Source organism: Ornithorhynchus anatinus, chromosome 4 (genome assembly GCF_004115215.2).
Source record: "Ornithorhynchus anatinus isolate Pmale09 chromosome 4, mOrnAna1.pri.v4, whole genome shotgun sequence".
Taxonomy (NCBI): Eukaryota; Metazoa; Chordata; class Mammalia; order Monotremata; family Ornithorhynchidae; genus Ornithorhynchus; species Ornithorhynchus anatinus.
This window is the reverse complement of record NC_041731.1, coordinates 112,730,189-112,745,907: the sequence shown is the minus strand read 5'-3', so window position 1 is coordinate 112,745,907 and position 15,719 is coordinate 112,730,189. Positions and strand designations below refer to the sequence as shown.

At 42.0% G+C, this 15,719-nt stretch overlaps 1 protein-coding gene across 3 annotated transcripts in view; it reads right to left on the bottom strand.

The window, feature by feature from the left end:
- SLC44A5 (solute carrier family 44 member 5) overlaps positions 1-15,719 on the bottom strand; it is a 355,152-nt gene that overhangs the window by 28,031 nt on the left and 311,402 nt on the right. For all 3 annotated transcript variants that reach the window (XM_029062743.1, XM_029062744.2, XM_029062742.1), the window contains exons 9-13: positions 15,387-15,470; positions 11,502-11,614; positions 8,043-8,174; positions 5,547-5,646; positions 397-489 (exon numbers count right to left, since the gene is read on the bottom strand). In XM_029062743.1, coding sequence (XP_028918576.1) covers positions 397-489; positions 5,547-5,646; positions 8,043-8,174; positions 11,502-11,614; positions 15,387-15,470 — 522 coding nt within the window. The remainder of the gene's footprint in view (positions 1-396; positions 490-5,546; positions 5,647-8,042; positions 8,175-11,501; positions 11,615-15,386; positions 15,471-15,719) is intronic.

Here is a 15,719-nt window from a genome sequence, read left to right as displayed (position 1 = left end):
TGTGGGCAGGGAACCTGTCAGTCAATTCTGTTGCAATGTATTTGCCCCAGTGATTAACACAATAAGCACTCAGTAAATACCACTGAAAGATTGACAAGTGACCCTTTGAAACACAATTGCAGAGAACACACCATATTCCTTAACTTATGGTTGGACTGATATTCTGCCAATTTGCAATACCTCCAGATATTGTTTGTGGTGAGAGTAAAGTAGGGCAGATTGATCCTTCCCCAAGCTTTGAAATAAAATGCAGATAGATTACTGGTTTCAGCCAGTTCTTCTGGCCAAGTTCTGCCAGCTCTGGAACATTGTGCAGGCACCCTCCCCGGTAGAGTTATGGGGTTTCATTTGGTTCTGGAACAGAGACCTGCAGAGGTGGCTGACACAAAAGGATACACCGCCGTCACTGCCCAGTAGGAGATGCAGATTGCAATGAGAATGAAAGTAATAATTGGATAGAATAACGCAGTCATGATGTATCCAATGGCCCTGAAACAAAACAAAAACAGGTGTGGAATTTAAAATGTTGCAAAATTAGCCCTACATTATTATAACTGGTGGCTGAAACCTTTTATTCGAACAGTTCACAACTCAGAATGGCCAGAATTATTATTCCATTCTTTGGCAAACTGTTTCTTCTTACTCCTAAGGGTTTATACCAGAAGACTTCCTCCATTCCATTTTGGGCTGGTTGTCTGCTTTAAAGAGAGAAATCCCTGGCCAGCAGAAATTCCCAACACTCCAAGTCTGGAGGCCCCCGTCAAAGATAAGTTAGGTATAATTCTCACCTTTTAGTGAGAATTTTCCAGGGGTCTCCCACCCCCAAAGGCCCCATTCGTGACTCAAACCAACACGCTTCTGTTCTCACCTGCAAACCTATCTCCAGTCTACACGCCTACTAGAATGTAAGCTTCTTCACTAGAATGTAAGCTCCTTGTGGACAGAAAACGTGTCTCGTGCTTCTGTTGTATCTTCCCAGGTGCTTAATATATTTCCATTTACTCAGTAAGTGTTCAATAAATATTATCATCATTACAACTTTCACTACCATCACTTGTCAGGCCTACTTCTCTTAATAATAATAATGTTGGTATTTGTTAAGCGCTTACTATGTGCCGAGCACTGTTCTAAGCGCTGGGGTAGACACAGGGGAATCAGGTTGTCCCACGTGGGGCTCACAGTCTTAATCCCCATTTTGCAGATGAGGTAACTGGGGCACCGAGAAGTTAAGTGACTTGCCCAAAGTCACACAGCTGACAAGTGGCCGAGCGGGGATTTGAACCCATGACCTCTGACTCCAAAGCCCATGCTTTTTCCACTGAGCCACGGCTGTTCCACCTGCACTAACAGAGGCTCCCTTGCTTGTAGTCACCCCAGGGCTTAGTTCAATGTCTGGCACATAGTAAGCGCTTAACAAATACCACAATTATTTTATTCTTAAGTACAGCACAAAAACCCTGACCCTCAGGATTTCCTGTCTATATTGCCCCACCTAACTCCCATTTGTATATTCTTTCCCATTGCTTAGTACAGTGCTCGGCACACAGAGCTTAACCAGTACTATTATTATACCTCAGAGTAGATGGCCTCTGTTTTCTTTCTCAGCCTGTTACTATTAAGGATAAAGACCACACCCAAGCATGAGAGATATTTGAGACTGAGTCAGAAGCTCTTTTAGGAAAAGTGGAGGTTCCACAAAGGATTTTGAATTATAAACCTTTTTATTTGGCAAAGTCTTCCAAGATGAGCACATAAGCTGATTCAGTATCTTGTCGCCTCATCCATTGTCTAACTTGTTTGAATTACATTAGTTGCCAATCTAACAACAAAGGGCCAGAACTGGGGAAGAGGAAGGTGGGACATTCTGGTGAACCCATCTTCTATCCATTCCGGAGAGGCCTCTCTGTCCCCGTCCACCAACACCACCCCTCCTGGAGCTCCTCACAACCTTCTCTCTCTCCTATATACGAGTGTCAACCATGGGACTGGGGATTTTGGAGGATAATTTTCCAGATGAGTATAACATCTCTTTAGGAGGGGGGACAGAGCTGCCTTGATTTTTCCTCCTCAGCTCTCCCTTCTCCTTGCCCCCTCCTACCTCGCCTCCCTTGTCACCTTCTACAGCCCAGCCCACACACTCCGCTCCTCTGGTGCTGACCTTCTCACTGTGCCTCATTCTCGCCTGTCCACCTTTGGCCCCTGGCCCACGTCCTACCTCTGGCCTGGAATGCTCTCCCTCCTCAAATCCGCCAAACTAGAACACTTCCCCCCTTCAAAGCCCTACTAAAAGCTCAGCTCCTCCAGGAGGCCTTCCTGGACTAAGCCTCCCTTTTCCTTTCCATCCCACCCTTCCCATCACCCTCTCTCCCTCTCTCTGCTCTACCCCCCTCCCTGCCCCACAGCACTTGTGAGGATATATGGACATATTTACATTTATTTTATTCATGATGTGTATATATCTATAATTCTATTTATTTACATTGATGCTATTGATGCCTGTTTACTTGTTTAGATGTCTGTCTCCCCACTTCTAGATTGTGAGCCCATTGTTGGGCAGGGACTGCCTCTATTTATTGCTGAATTGTACTTTCCAAGTGCTTGGTACAGTGTTCTGCACACAGTAAGTGCTCAATAAATAGAATTGAATTGAATGAATCAATGAGGAGCCAATATGCAACTCTGTGAATCTTGTGTGGGTTTGTGTGTGTATGTGGTTTGGGGAGGAATCTTTTCCTCTACGGGGGAAGGATACTAATTTTGATTTGTTGGAAGCATTCTCTATATTTCTCTCTTGGTGTCAGTGTCCCACTATGATTTTACAGCTTCAGACGATCAGCAGATCTTCTAATCAATCAGATTCTGTCTGCAGGAACTAATTGTGAGCATGCCATAAATCCACCCCTTCACCTGGGTGGAGGATGATCAGATATGGGTGTCCAGGGATGGCTATAATTCAATCAAATGTAGCTTGGACAATTTGCACTTGCATCATGTACCCATCTAGTGTCTTCATCCTTCCTCCTGAGCAGCCTGCAATGCACTCTTTCTCTTTCTTTCTCCTCTTCCTCCCTCTTTTCCTCTGTCTCCCTCTCTTTCTCTGTCTGTCTCTGTATGTCTTTCTCCCTGTCTCTCCCTCTCTGTCTCTCTTTCTCTCCCTTTCTGATTCTGTGAAGGAGTGGAACCAATTAGCACTACGACCTGGGGAGCAGACCTTGGCCACTTTAGATTGTACCATATGTAAATCACAGGAGACAAGGCTCATTAGTGAGTCATAAATCAAGCCCTTCAACTAGATGGAGGAAAATCAGACAGGGGTGTCCAGGCATATCCATAATACAATCAAGCACCTCGTATGCAAATCTCACCCCCAATGCTTACTTCCCTATCCAGCTCTCTTTCCCTAACTACTTTTCTCTCTCCATCTCTTTCTTTTCCTTTCTTTCTTTGTCTCTCTCCCATGTCATCTCTGCTTCCCTCCCTTCCCCCTCTCCTTCTCTGTCTCTTTCTTCCTCAGTCTCTCTCCCTCTCTCCCCCATAACAATGATCATGCATATTCTACACCCATGATTCTTCTCTCCTCATTATCTTTTCCTCTGAATTCTGTCCTAGTCTCTCTCCCCATCACTGCCTTCCTTCCCACCACCATCAATCCATTTAATGATCCACTGTCCCTTTCTCCACCTTCTCCTCTACTCCCTCCCACATCCCTACCTTAAAGCATCTTTCCTACGACCTTTACCAATGCCATCAAAATGCTACGTGACTGTTCCTCTCTGCTTTCAACAAATCTCAACCAGTATTCTATCTCATACACGTGGTTACAGGTTGTTGTTCTGAGGGTCATTGTCAGTACATTCAGTGAAACCCTAATAAGGCGGTGAAGTCCGTGGTGCCTTCAAAGGTTACTAGGAAGATTCTAGAACTATTTTTCCAGCTGGTCGCATCTATTTCTAAGGGAACAGCAAGTGTGTCCATTTACAGTTAACACCGCAATCTCAGTTTATTTAAGAAATAAACACATCCAAATCAGTAGTTTCAGCAGTTAATGTTAAGGCTTTTAGTTAACATAGCAGCAAAAGACAGTTAAGCTAAAAAAAATTATATTTTTAGCTATTCAAACAAGTGTTTTCAAGTGGCATTATTCTTATTACGAATGGTAATTTTGTTCAAAGTATCCTCAAGGTGGGTTAAAAAATAATTTGCGTTCTAGCCATTAAGAACTTAGTTTCCCTCATTCTGAATACAGAGCATGGTCTGAAGGGTTTGCAATAATTACTTAGTACATTGTGCCTCATGCATTATGCAAAATTCTAAGAGGTCTGCCCTTAAGTGACCTTTCGGTGTAGTTCAAGAAATGTAAATGTCATTATCTCCCAGTATGAAGTTTATGAACAATCCAAAGAATTTACCTGTAGCATTTTTGAATAAAATGTCTCAGGGTGTAGAGTGTTTCTGAATTATAAGTCAGAGATACAGAAATATAGGTTGGTGCTACTCGAATCAGTTACAACTCTGCCTATTAGCTAAATCCTGGATTTGTAAGGAAAGAATATGGCAAGTTAGTGGATTATGACACCATAGTGTGCCTGATTTCCAGGAAATGTTCTCTTATTACGATGTTAGGATCAATAATTATGGCATTTATTAACTTACTGTGCTAAACACTGGAGTAGATATAAGGCTTTCAGAATAAACTAAGTTCCTGTCTGATATGGGGTTAACAATCTAATTTATCCCCATTTTACAGATATGGAAACTGAGGCCTAGAGGGATTATATGACTTGCCCAGAATCACACGGCAGGTCAGAACAGAACTAGGCCGGCTTTTTGACTCCCAGTACCGTGCTTTTTCCACTATGTCACACTGTTTAATAGATACCACAATTGTTACTGTTATAAGGCACAGTCCTTGGGCTAGAGTTGGATGGACTTGGAAAAGATCATGAACCGGGAACTGTTCTGCCCAATATTTGAACATAAAAAGAGGGAGGAAGATCCCGGGAGCCCCTCCTGAAGTTTATGGTGATTCCAGTCTTTATTCAGGTTGACAGTCGAATTGATTGAGCTCCTACTGTGTGCAGAGCACTATACTAAGCATTTTATTAAGTTACGTTGAGTTGAGGTGAAAATGAGGTGATTATTTCTGCCAAATTCCAATTTCTCAGATGAAATCCCAGCTCAAAGCCCCTAAAGAGTAAGGCAATGCCAGGTGTGGAAGCAGGAGAGCCCAAATACAAATCTAGGGAAGACAGGGCTCATCAACCTGCAACCCAGAATTGTGAAGAGGGTTGTAGAAATCCTTACTCCCTTAGCCTACAGAGACCCGACCCTAGGGTGAGTGAGGAGGGGGATTCCTGGTTTCTGCAGAGGCCTGGCCAGCTCCGGTATGTGGAGCAGATCCCACTAACCCTGCCTGATGCTGTTCACTTGAGTTCCCAGGATAAATTCACACCTGTCAAAGTATTTCCATGGATCTTCGACTATATTCCCATCCTGAAATATTCCCAAATGAGGACAATACTCCCTTTGGCAGTCAAGTGTCTTACCTACTCCCCTCCTTCAGCAATGCAATGGCAATCCGGATGCGATTTCTCAGGAAGATGAGCATCAGGATGATGATGACTTCAACGATGCAAAGTAATATCACTGGAGAAAAAGAGTTGACAGAAAAAAACTGCCAAAGTGAGAATTCTGGAGCAAAGCTGGTGCCGCAGACCATAATTCTGCTTCCAAATTCTGAGGCTTCAATCTGTTAAAACAAACAGGCCTTCTCTCTGCATATGCTAATCTCGAAGTGCTATTCAGAAAGAAAGGACATCTTGTAAAATGCAATAATGGAGTGTGAACAGCTCCCGCTTGATGATTTCTCTCTCTTTTTTTAAAAAAAGGTTACTATAACAGATGATAAATGATGTTTTGAATCACTTCTCATTATGCCATTCCTCTTTAAAATAAACCAGTTGCCATTTCTGCATCTCCTATGAAAACTTTCTCCACACATTCTCTCCCATTTCATTCATTCATTCATTCAATAGTATTTATTGAGCGCTTACTATGTGCACAGCACTGTACTAAGCGCTTGGAATGAACAAGTCGGCAACAGATAGAGACAGTCCCTGCCGTTTGATGGGCTTACAGTCTAATCGGGGGAGTCCTGTGGGTGAGCTTATGTTTTCTTGCTGTTGCAAAGGTTCACTTGTCAATAAGTGAAATAAACCCAGCAGAACCTATAAGAGGAGAAACTGAGAAAAGTGGGAATTATGGGGAAGCAATTTAATGAAAATTTGAGGTTTTGCACCTAAAGTGTATCCTCAAGTTCTGGTACTATATTCCAAGGTTGTTAGATTCATCAGTGAGGTGGAATTCCATTACGCTGAATGAAATGGCTATGGGCTCCAGTGATTTTTTGACAAATATTTTCATGGGTAAGAACAATCTGGCTGCTTTCTTACCAAATTCTACATTAAGCAAAATTCACACCACAGCATTCACCATGCACAAATAATCTTCATCCCAGTCAATACCAGTCAATTGAAAATCTTACAAATGGTAAATTTGGTCAGCTGACCGCAAATGGTTGTTGCTTTCAATTCAGCATTTACCCCTCAGTGGAGGTCACTCCTACTAGATTCGTTCAAGGATACTGATCTGGTATCCTTTTACTGAGGGCCTGCCAAATTGAAATTTCTTAGGTTGTTATTTTTGAAGTAGAACGGTGTAGAGAATTGACATAATGCTAAATAGTATGAAGCTGAGGAGGATATTGTCATGCCTGATCAAAGGAATCCTTTCATGCAGGGTTGGACTACACTACGGGAAATCTGGGTATCAGGTGGCTTGTGGGTAACTGCACTTTTCGCTCTTTTCCAGGAGGAAAAGAGGAAGAAGAAGGAAGACGAGGAAGAAGATGGAGAAAGTACTGAACCTTGCAGCAACATTTACACCTTCTTATCAACCACAGGCTGGGTTTCCATGAAGGAAGTGTATTTAATCACACTGGGCTATTAGCTCCATTCCATATTAATTGCCTAGCTGGTCTGAGATGAAATGGGCGAAAGAGCCATATCTCTTTTGCAAATGGGCTAAGTTCATTAGAAGGAATGCACCTCTGACCAGCCCCTAACCACACCACCATCATCGGCATCAGTTGTATGTACTGAGAACTTATGGTATTCAGAGCGCTCTACTAAGTATTTGGAGAATACCACACAACAGACTTGGTAGACAGATTCCCTGTTCACAGTGAGTTTACCTCTAGAGGGGGAGACAGAAATCAATATAAATAATTTATTACATATAATTTATCAATACCCTCCATTGATATCATGAAGAATGTCACCAATTCCCAGAATTCTCAGCCCTGTAGCTCTGCCCAGTGACTTGGAATTCTCCAAATTTTTCCAGCCTCCTAAATGGAGGAAGTGTGATTTGGTTTAAGTGAAAAATACTGCATCTCTTTGTAATGAGCCCTTTAAAAAAGGATAAGAAATGTTAGTTGGCAGACATAGTTGAGAAAGAATCCTCTAGGTATTTAAAGCTTTATATTAACTGTTCAAAAAATCCAGCATTTCTGTCCTTTACTAACTAATCATTTTAATGTGTAAATAGGTAAAGTGCAGTACTAAGGTCATCTGGACTTCAGTGTATAACTAGGGGTGTCCACCATGAAAAAATAAACCGCTTGTGAAGTCTTAGTTTTTTTTCCAGCAAGTGAGAAAATTCTAACATCTAACTCATTAAAAATCCCTGCACATACATAGGTTAATTACTATGAAACTTCCGCATTCAAACCATTTTGAAGTTGTGAGCAAACAGCTTGAAATCATCGCAAATACAGCATTTTCTTCCATTATACATCAAGTTCCCTTCAATGACTTTTCCATTTATTGTACTAACTGTAATTGCAGATTTATTTGTATTTAATAGCTTTAACAGACAAAAGTACTTGTCAGAATACACAATTCTATCTTTCCTGCAAAAAAAAAAAAAGATGGCTTTTCATTCCTACGTTCTTAGCAAAGCAGATTTTTAAAGTCACTTACTAAATCCTAGCCATGTTTGCCTCAGTTGAAGGTAGACTCTGAAATCGGTCTGAAATCCAATGTCATAGATTGTGAGGTCAGATCCAGGTTTTCCCCAAAGGTGGTTGTACTCCCAGTAACAATGCCAGATTCCTTTATTAAAAAAAAAGAAGAAAAACACAGTGTCAGAAGCAAAATAATCAGGGACAGTATCCTCATTAAATATCTCTATAAAACAGGAGATCACCACATCTTCTCAGACAAATGTTCTTTTGAAAATAAATTTTATTTTTGCTCCCAATTCATTTTTTCTGTGGGCCTAATTCTGCTTCACTGTATTTTCAATGAAACTGTTTTGGAGTTTCAATCTCTTCCAACGTCACTGGAGCTGCAGCAAATGTTCTATTTGTCCAACTTGATTTTTTCAATAGAGAATTGCAGAATCACAAGGTGAGATGGACCTCAGAAAGGGAAACCCCTAATAATAATTGTGGTAACTGTGAAGTACTTATAATAATTATGGTATTAGTTAAGCACTTACTATGTGCAGAGCACTGTTCTAAGTGCTGGGGTAGATAGAGGGTAATCAGATTGTCCCACATGGGGCTCACATTTTTTTAATCCCCATTTTTACAGATGAGGTAACTGAGGCACAGAGAAGTTAAGTGACTTGCCCAAGGTCACGTAGCAGACAAGTGCCGGAGCCGGGATTAGAACCCACGACCTCTGACTCCCAAGCCCGCCTCTTTCCAGTGAGCCATGCTGCTTCTGCCAGGCACTGTACAAAGTCCTGGGGTAGTCGCAAGATAATCAGATCAGACACAGTTCCTGTCCCACATGGGGCTCACACCCTAAAGGGGAGTAAGAACATGTACTTAATCCTGGGAAGCAGCATGTATGGGAAGTAGCATGGCAAAGTGGATAGAGCACGAGCCTAGGAGTCAGAAGGTTGTGGCTTCTAATCCCAGATCCACCACCTGTCTGCTGTATGACCTTGGGCAAGTCACTTCACTTCTCTGTGCCTCAGTTTCCTTACCTACAAAATGGGGATTAAGATTGTGAGCCCCATGTGGGACAGGGGTCGTGCCCAACCTGATTTGCTTGTAACCACCCCAGTGATTAGTACAGCGCCTGGTATACAGGAAGCGCTTAACAAAAAAGAAAATACACATTTAACAGATAAAAATTGAGGCATAAAGAAGTTGTGACTTCCCCAAGGCCACACAGAAAGCAAGTAACAGAGTGGGATTAGAACATATGGCTCTTGAGTGGAAATATCTGCATCTTCTTTTCAACCAAATGTTAGTTTCCATGAAAGAAGCATATTCTACTGCACTGGGTTATTCACTCCATTCCACATTAATTGCATACCTGGTCTGAGATGAAATGAGTGAGAGAGGAAATACAAGATCGTGGGCTATATCTGTTCTACAAATGGGCTGTGACCATTAACAGGAATGCTCAACGTTATAGAGATTGAACCAAGGGTGTTTAACAGACAAGTCCATCTGGAAAGGAACTCTGGTTTAAGATAGGGATTAAACATGACAAGAGTCAGGAAACTCAGGTCAAATCTGAATTACCCTGGGGCTGTTGCAGGAGAATCAGTAGGCTGAAGAGGCGGATTGGAAGTGAGAGGCAAGGTAGAGAAAGGAAGCCAAGATGGGCAATTTATGAGCATGGAGGGGTGGGAAGGATAATGGCTATTGCTGAGAAAGTCCAGGAGCGGGGAGGACCGAGGAAGGAAGATGAGGAGTTCAATTATGAGCATGCTAAGCTTGAGGTGGGGACAGGACATTAAAGTGGTCAGGTCTCAGCTAACTAACCTTCCTCCCTTCCTCCCTTCTTGTTAAGCCAGACACTGTACTATTCATTCAACCATATTTATCGAGCACTTACTGTGTGCACAGCACTGTACTAAGCACTTGGAAAGTACAATTTGGCAACATACAGAGACAATCCCTACCCAACAAGGGGTTCACAGTCTCAAAGCGGGGAGAAAGACAACAAAACAAGTAGACAGGCATCATTAGCATCATATAAATAAATAGACTTATAGACTAAGCATTGAGGTAGATATAAGATAATCAGGTTGGTCACAGTTCATGTCACACATAGGTTCCAGTCTTTCATTCCCATTTTGCAGATGAGGTAACTGAGACACAGAGAAGTGAAGTGACTTTTCCAAGGTCGCAGAGCCAGGATTAGAACCCGAATCTTTCTCACTACCAGGCCCGTGCTCTATCCAGTAGCGACACTACTTCTCACAGCTTTCTGGGAGTGCTTACTGTGTGCAGACCACTGTACTAAGCACTTGGGAGAGAAGGCAGGAGGAAATGTGGTCATGGGTTCTAATTTTGGCTCCACCTCTTGTCTACTGTGTGGCTTTGGGCAAGTCACTTCACTTCTCTGTGCCTCAGTTACCACATCTGTCAAATGGAGATTAAGACTTTAAGCCTTATGTGGTACAGAAAATGTGTCCAACCTGATATGCGTGTACCCATCCCAGTGCTTAGTACAGTGTCTGGCACGTAGTAAGTGCTTAACAAATGTCATAATTATTATTATTAATTATTGTTGTTATTATGTGGGAGGTCAGGACTGTTGGTGAAGATCTGAGAATCATTTGCAAGGGGCTGGTAATGGTTACCACGTAAGCTGATCAGCTCTCTGTGAGAATGTGAGAAACAGTGAGGGGGTAGAGACTCCATGTCTGAGACACGAGAGGCATCGGCACAGTACCAAAGACACAGGATGCCCATTCTGGGCATATCAGCTATTCAATCCATCAATTGTATTTATTGAGTGTTTACTGTCTGCAGAGCACTGTACTAAGTGTTTGGGAAAGTACAACACAACAAATTATTATCGCTGCAGCAGTGACCACTTTAGAGCTGGTAATTCCCCTTATTTGGGGCTTGCACTGTCACCATGAAACAATTGCATGGAAATTCCCTCTTGGTGATTAAACTTGGTGGTTCTCAAAATTTGGATTAGAACATATTCTTATTTGGACCCCCGTATTCCCAGAGAGACCTGGGTTCTAATCTCTGTTCTGCCACCCGTCTTCTGTATAACCTTGGGCAAGTCACTTCACTTCTCTGTGCTTCACTTACCTCATCTGTAAAATGGGGATTGAGACTGTGGGACAGGATTTAGTGATGGATTGAATATGTGGGTTGAATGAGAGAGAGGAGTCAGGGATAATGCTAAGGTTATGGGCTTATGAGACAGGAAGGATGGTGGTGCCATCTACATGGATGGGAAAGTGAGGGGGAGGACAGGGTTTAGGTGGGAAGATAAGGAGTTCTGTTTAGAGTGAATGATTTTAAGGACAAAATATCTCAAAATATTTGTGAAGAGGAATTTAATCAGTAGCTATTAAACATTATCCCCTAATAAATGTATGCTAGCAGACAAATCCAGCGAAGGAGAAAAAATAACTCAGATCATTATTTTCCTTTCAGGACAGAAACCTACCATATCCTATGATTCCAATCACACCAAAGATGAAGATCCAGAAAAGCACACCAGCCGTGAACCTCAAAAGGACGAGGAACAGCAAACTAACAATCATGGCAATAAACAGGCCTCTGGAAAACACACATATACGAGTTAACAATGTTTAGGAGAAAATAGAGAAAACATCTACACAGTCTATCTCCTGACCTCTTTTAATGCATGAGTAACTCAATTCCCACAAGTCCCTCAGGAAAGCAGCGTGGCATAGGGGCAAGAGCACGTGCTTGGGAGTCAGAGGATGTGGGTTCTAATCCTGGGTCCACTATTTGTCTTCTGTGTAACCTTGGGCAAGTCACTTCACTTCTCTACGCCTCAGTTACCTCATCTGTAAAATGGGGATTAAGACTGTAAACCCCATGTGGAACAGGGATGGTGTCCAACCTGGTTACCTTGTGATCTATCTCAGAGGTTAAAACAGTGCTTGGCACGTAATAAGTGCTTCCCAGATAAGATGATTATTATTAAAGGGGGTGGAGGCTGGAACAGAGTGCCCGAGTTTGGGTGGCATGAATGCTGGGAGAAGGGCAAGAGCTGGGGGCTCTCATCCACACACAGGATGTAAAGATGGTTCTGTGTGTGGTTTCTCTGACTGGGGATTTCCTACAGGAGGAGATGGAGCCAGCCTGGCATGTCTCTGGCAGTTCATTTGGTCCTTGTCCCCTCCTGCAGCTCTGGAAGTCCCCCAAGGCCCCAGAAACCTGCATCGTGACAGGAAACTATGCCTACCCAGAGCTCTGCAGACAGACACAGCTCTCTGGGAGCGCCTTGGCAAAAGAAGAAGAATCTGGGTGAGAGACTGAGAGGGAGGCCTCTCTCCCATCCAAGCTCCAGAACTAACATTCCTGGCATTAGGGGAAAACAGAGCTCAAAATAGAAGGCTGTCAGTGCAACACAGACAGCTTGATCTAATTAATGTCACAAGGGAAAAAAATGAGAGACTTTAAAAAAAATGAACTTTTTAAAATTCTCATAGTTTTAAGCAGAGTTCTTCACTGTAGGCCACCATATCCAAGTGAGTGAAAGAAGAGGATATAAGTGGTTTTGTGGCCTAGTAGAAAGAGCACATTATGGGATGTCAGGAAATCAGGGTTCCAGTTCCAACTTCACCACTTGCCAGCTGCATGATTTGGACAAGTTACTTAACTTTTCTGAGCCTCAGTTTCCTCATCTTTGAAATGGGGGTAAAAGACCTGTTCTCCCTACCACTGAAACTGTAAACCCCAAGTGGAACAGGAATTGCATCCAATATCATTATCTTTACCCCAAAGTTTAGTATATTGTTTAATAAATATCATTTATTTATTATTATTTTTTATCACTATTGTACATTTTTACATTAGCTGTACGATAGGCACGTTTCTATTATCATCAAGTGGCAAGAGTCGTTTCCGATTCATAGCGACTCTATGGATATATTTTCTCCAGAACTTCCTGCCGTCTGCCATAATCCATATCTTTACAGCTTCGGGTATTCTGGTTCATTTTAATGTAACATTTTAGTGTCTATATTCCCCACTAGATTATAAACATCTTGAGGGCAGGGATTGTGGCATTCAATAAATACTACTGATTGACTGATTGATTGGAAGAGTCATTAGGCATTTTAGGGAAACCATTTGATTTCTACTCCCAATTATTATTTTTTTAATTCTCTATTTTTTTCTCACCATCACTATAACCATCCAACTATCTCCCTAAAAGTCAAGAACTGAGAGGGGAAAAGCACAGAAAGACTGGTTACAGCCACCAGAAATCTTTGCTGAGCCAAAAAAAACCCCAGGGTGTGTGTGGGGGGGGGGCAGAATTTGACATAAGGGGTCAGCCTGGGGGTCACAATTTGAATTTTTACCACATCTATCCAGCGTATCAACCAAAATGTAAGGTGAGTATTTAACTTATATTTCATCTTGTCTGGATATCTTTCTAACTCTAAAGAGCTGGAATAGGACTAAAATTCATCCCTAGGCTATAAGCTCACTGTGGGCAGGGAATGAGTCTGTTATATTATACTCTCCCAAGTGCTTAACACAGTGCTCTGCACACAGTTAGTGCTTAATAAATATGATTGCCTGATATAGTGTCCCCTCTGCACCGCAGGGCACCAGGTCAGGACAGAAAGAATCTTTGTGTTGCTATTTCCTCCAAGTGAACCCTGGGAGTTTGTGTGACTTTGGGCAAGTCACTTAACTTCTCTGTGCCTCAGTTCCCTCACCTATAAAATGGGGATTAAGAAAGTGAGCCCTATTTGGGACAGGGACTGTGTTCAATCTGACTACCTTGTATCGATCCCAGTGCTTAGAACAGTGTTTGGCACATAGTAAGTGCTTAAAAAATTAAAAAAAAAAAAAAAAACCAGGTACTTGGGGCCTGGAGCAACCCAAGGACACTAACATTCAGAGCCTGGTGCACAAGTCATTAACTGGATCTATTAAAAGCTAAAAGTACATTCTAATTCTTCTTCCCTTCTCAGAATAATGAAGTCCTTCACATTCATCAAGGATTGATTATAGAGCTCTATAAAAATCATCACTGTCCTTTGCAGCATAAAATACCAAACCAGGTTGGAACCTCAGATTTTTCTCCACAGATCGAACAATACTGGTCAATAAGCTTCTTCTATTTAGAAATCAAGCTACACAGCTGAATTTGGAGATTTAATCAATTTGTATTTTGGTATGACTTCTTCTGATATTCTCATGTTGAATAACTATATCTGTAATTTGTTTATTTATAATTAATGTCTGTTTCCCCCTCTAGACTTCAAGCTCAATGTGGGCAGGGAATGTGTCCTCCAACTCTGTAATGCTGCACTCGCCCAAGCACTTAGTTCTTTGCTCTGCACAAAGGAAGTGCTCAGTGAATACAATTGATTGATTGACTACAGACAGCCTCTTCGAGCTGGTGGTGCATCACCTATCAATCTCAAGCACAGAGAGATCACAGAGATGAAGTCTCTCTCCCCCCAACCTTTCCAGGATAAAAATCCAAACTGGGGGACACTCACTGAGCCAAACAGCTAAGTCAAAGACTTTTAACCTCCTGCTTCTGAGAAAGCCTGCACAAGTCTCTTTTCAAGTCCCCAACAAGAAGCATCAATCACCATTTGCGTTATTATGTGGGGAAATTCACTTCTCAACATAGCCTTGTTATTTGGGGACACAGGTTTAATAATGTAAAATGTTTTGCTGGTATTACTAATCCAGCTAAACTGGATAACTTTGAGGACCCCCATGAGTAAAGAATATCTACCTCATCTTAATCACAGGCAAGAGATGTGAACCAGAATGAATGGGAAACTGGTTTTTTTGTGGTATTGGTTAAGAACTTGCTATGTTCCAGGCACAGTAAAAGCGCTGGGGTAGATACAAGTTAATCAGGTTGGACACAATCCCTCTCCAATGTGGGGATCATAGTCTTAATACCCATTTTACAGATCAGGTACCTGAGACAGAGAAGTGAAGTGATTTGCCCAAGGTCACAAAGCAAAGTAGTAACTCAGATTTAGAACCCAGATCTCAGGGTTCACAATAGCACTTTGGGATTAGGCTTAAATATCTGAAATCCACCAACCCAAGATCCAGTCCCAGAACCTTCTACCCACACCTATAAAATGAAATATGGGCCTTGAAAATAAAAGGAAAAGTTCTAAGTGCTAAGACCTTTCACTCCACATGACTCAAGCTTGGTACATCGCGTCCACAATGTGTATATTAAAATGTCATGATGAGGACAAAAAAAAATTGGAGAAATAATTTAAATAAGTCTTGAAGAAAGGCCTGAAACTGGATGAAAACTCAGTGCCACCCAGAGAATGAAATGGAGGAAAAAGACTTAATCACTTACATTAAAATCCAATGCCAAGAACTCGCATAATCTTCGAAAATTTTCATTCCAACCGACCTCGCATCAAGGACGTTATTGATACCACTTCACACAAAGGAGGAAGAAACGATTAGTTCTCTGTATCCCAGTAAAAGAAATTCGTAAAGCTGAAGTTAAAAGCTTTTTTCAGGAACCTCCTATTTGCACTGTTTATTTTTCTAGCAAAAGGTTCTACGAAATGTCGTCTTCACAGCAACTCTGCAAACCCTGGGAGGCTTCATAGCAGAGCAGCACTTCAAGGGATGTGAAGTCAGTGCCACTCTAACAGTTCAGCGTGCCTTAAAATTTACGGAA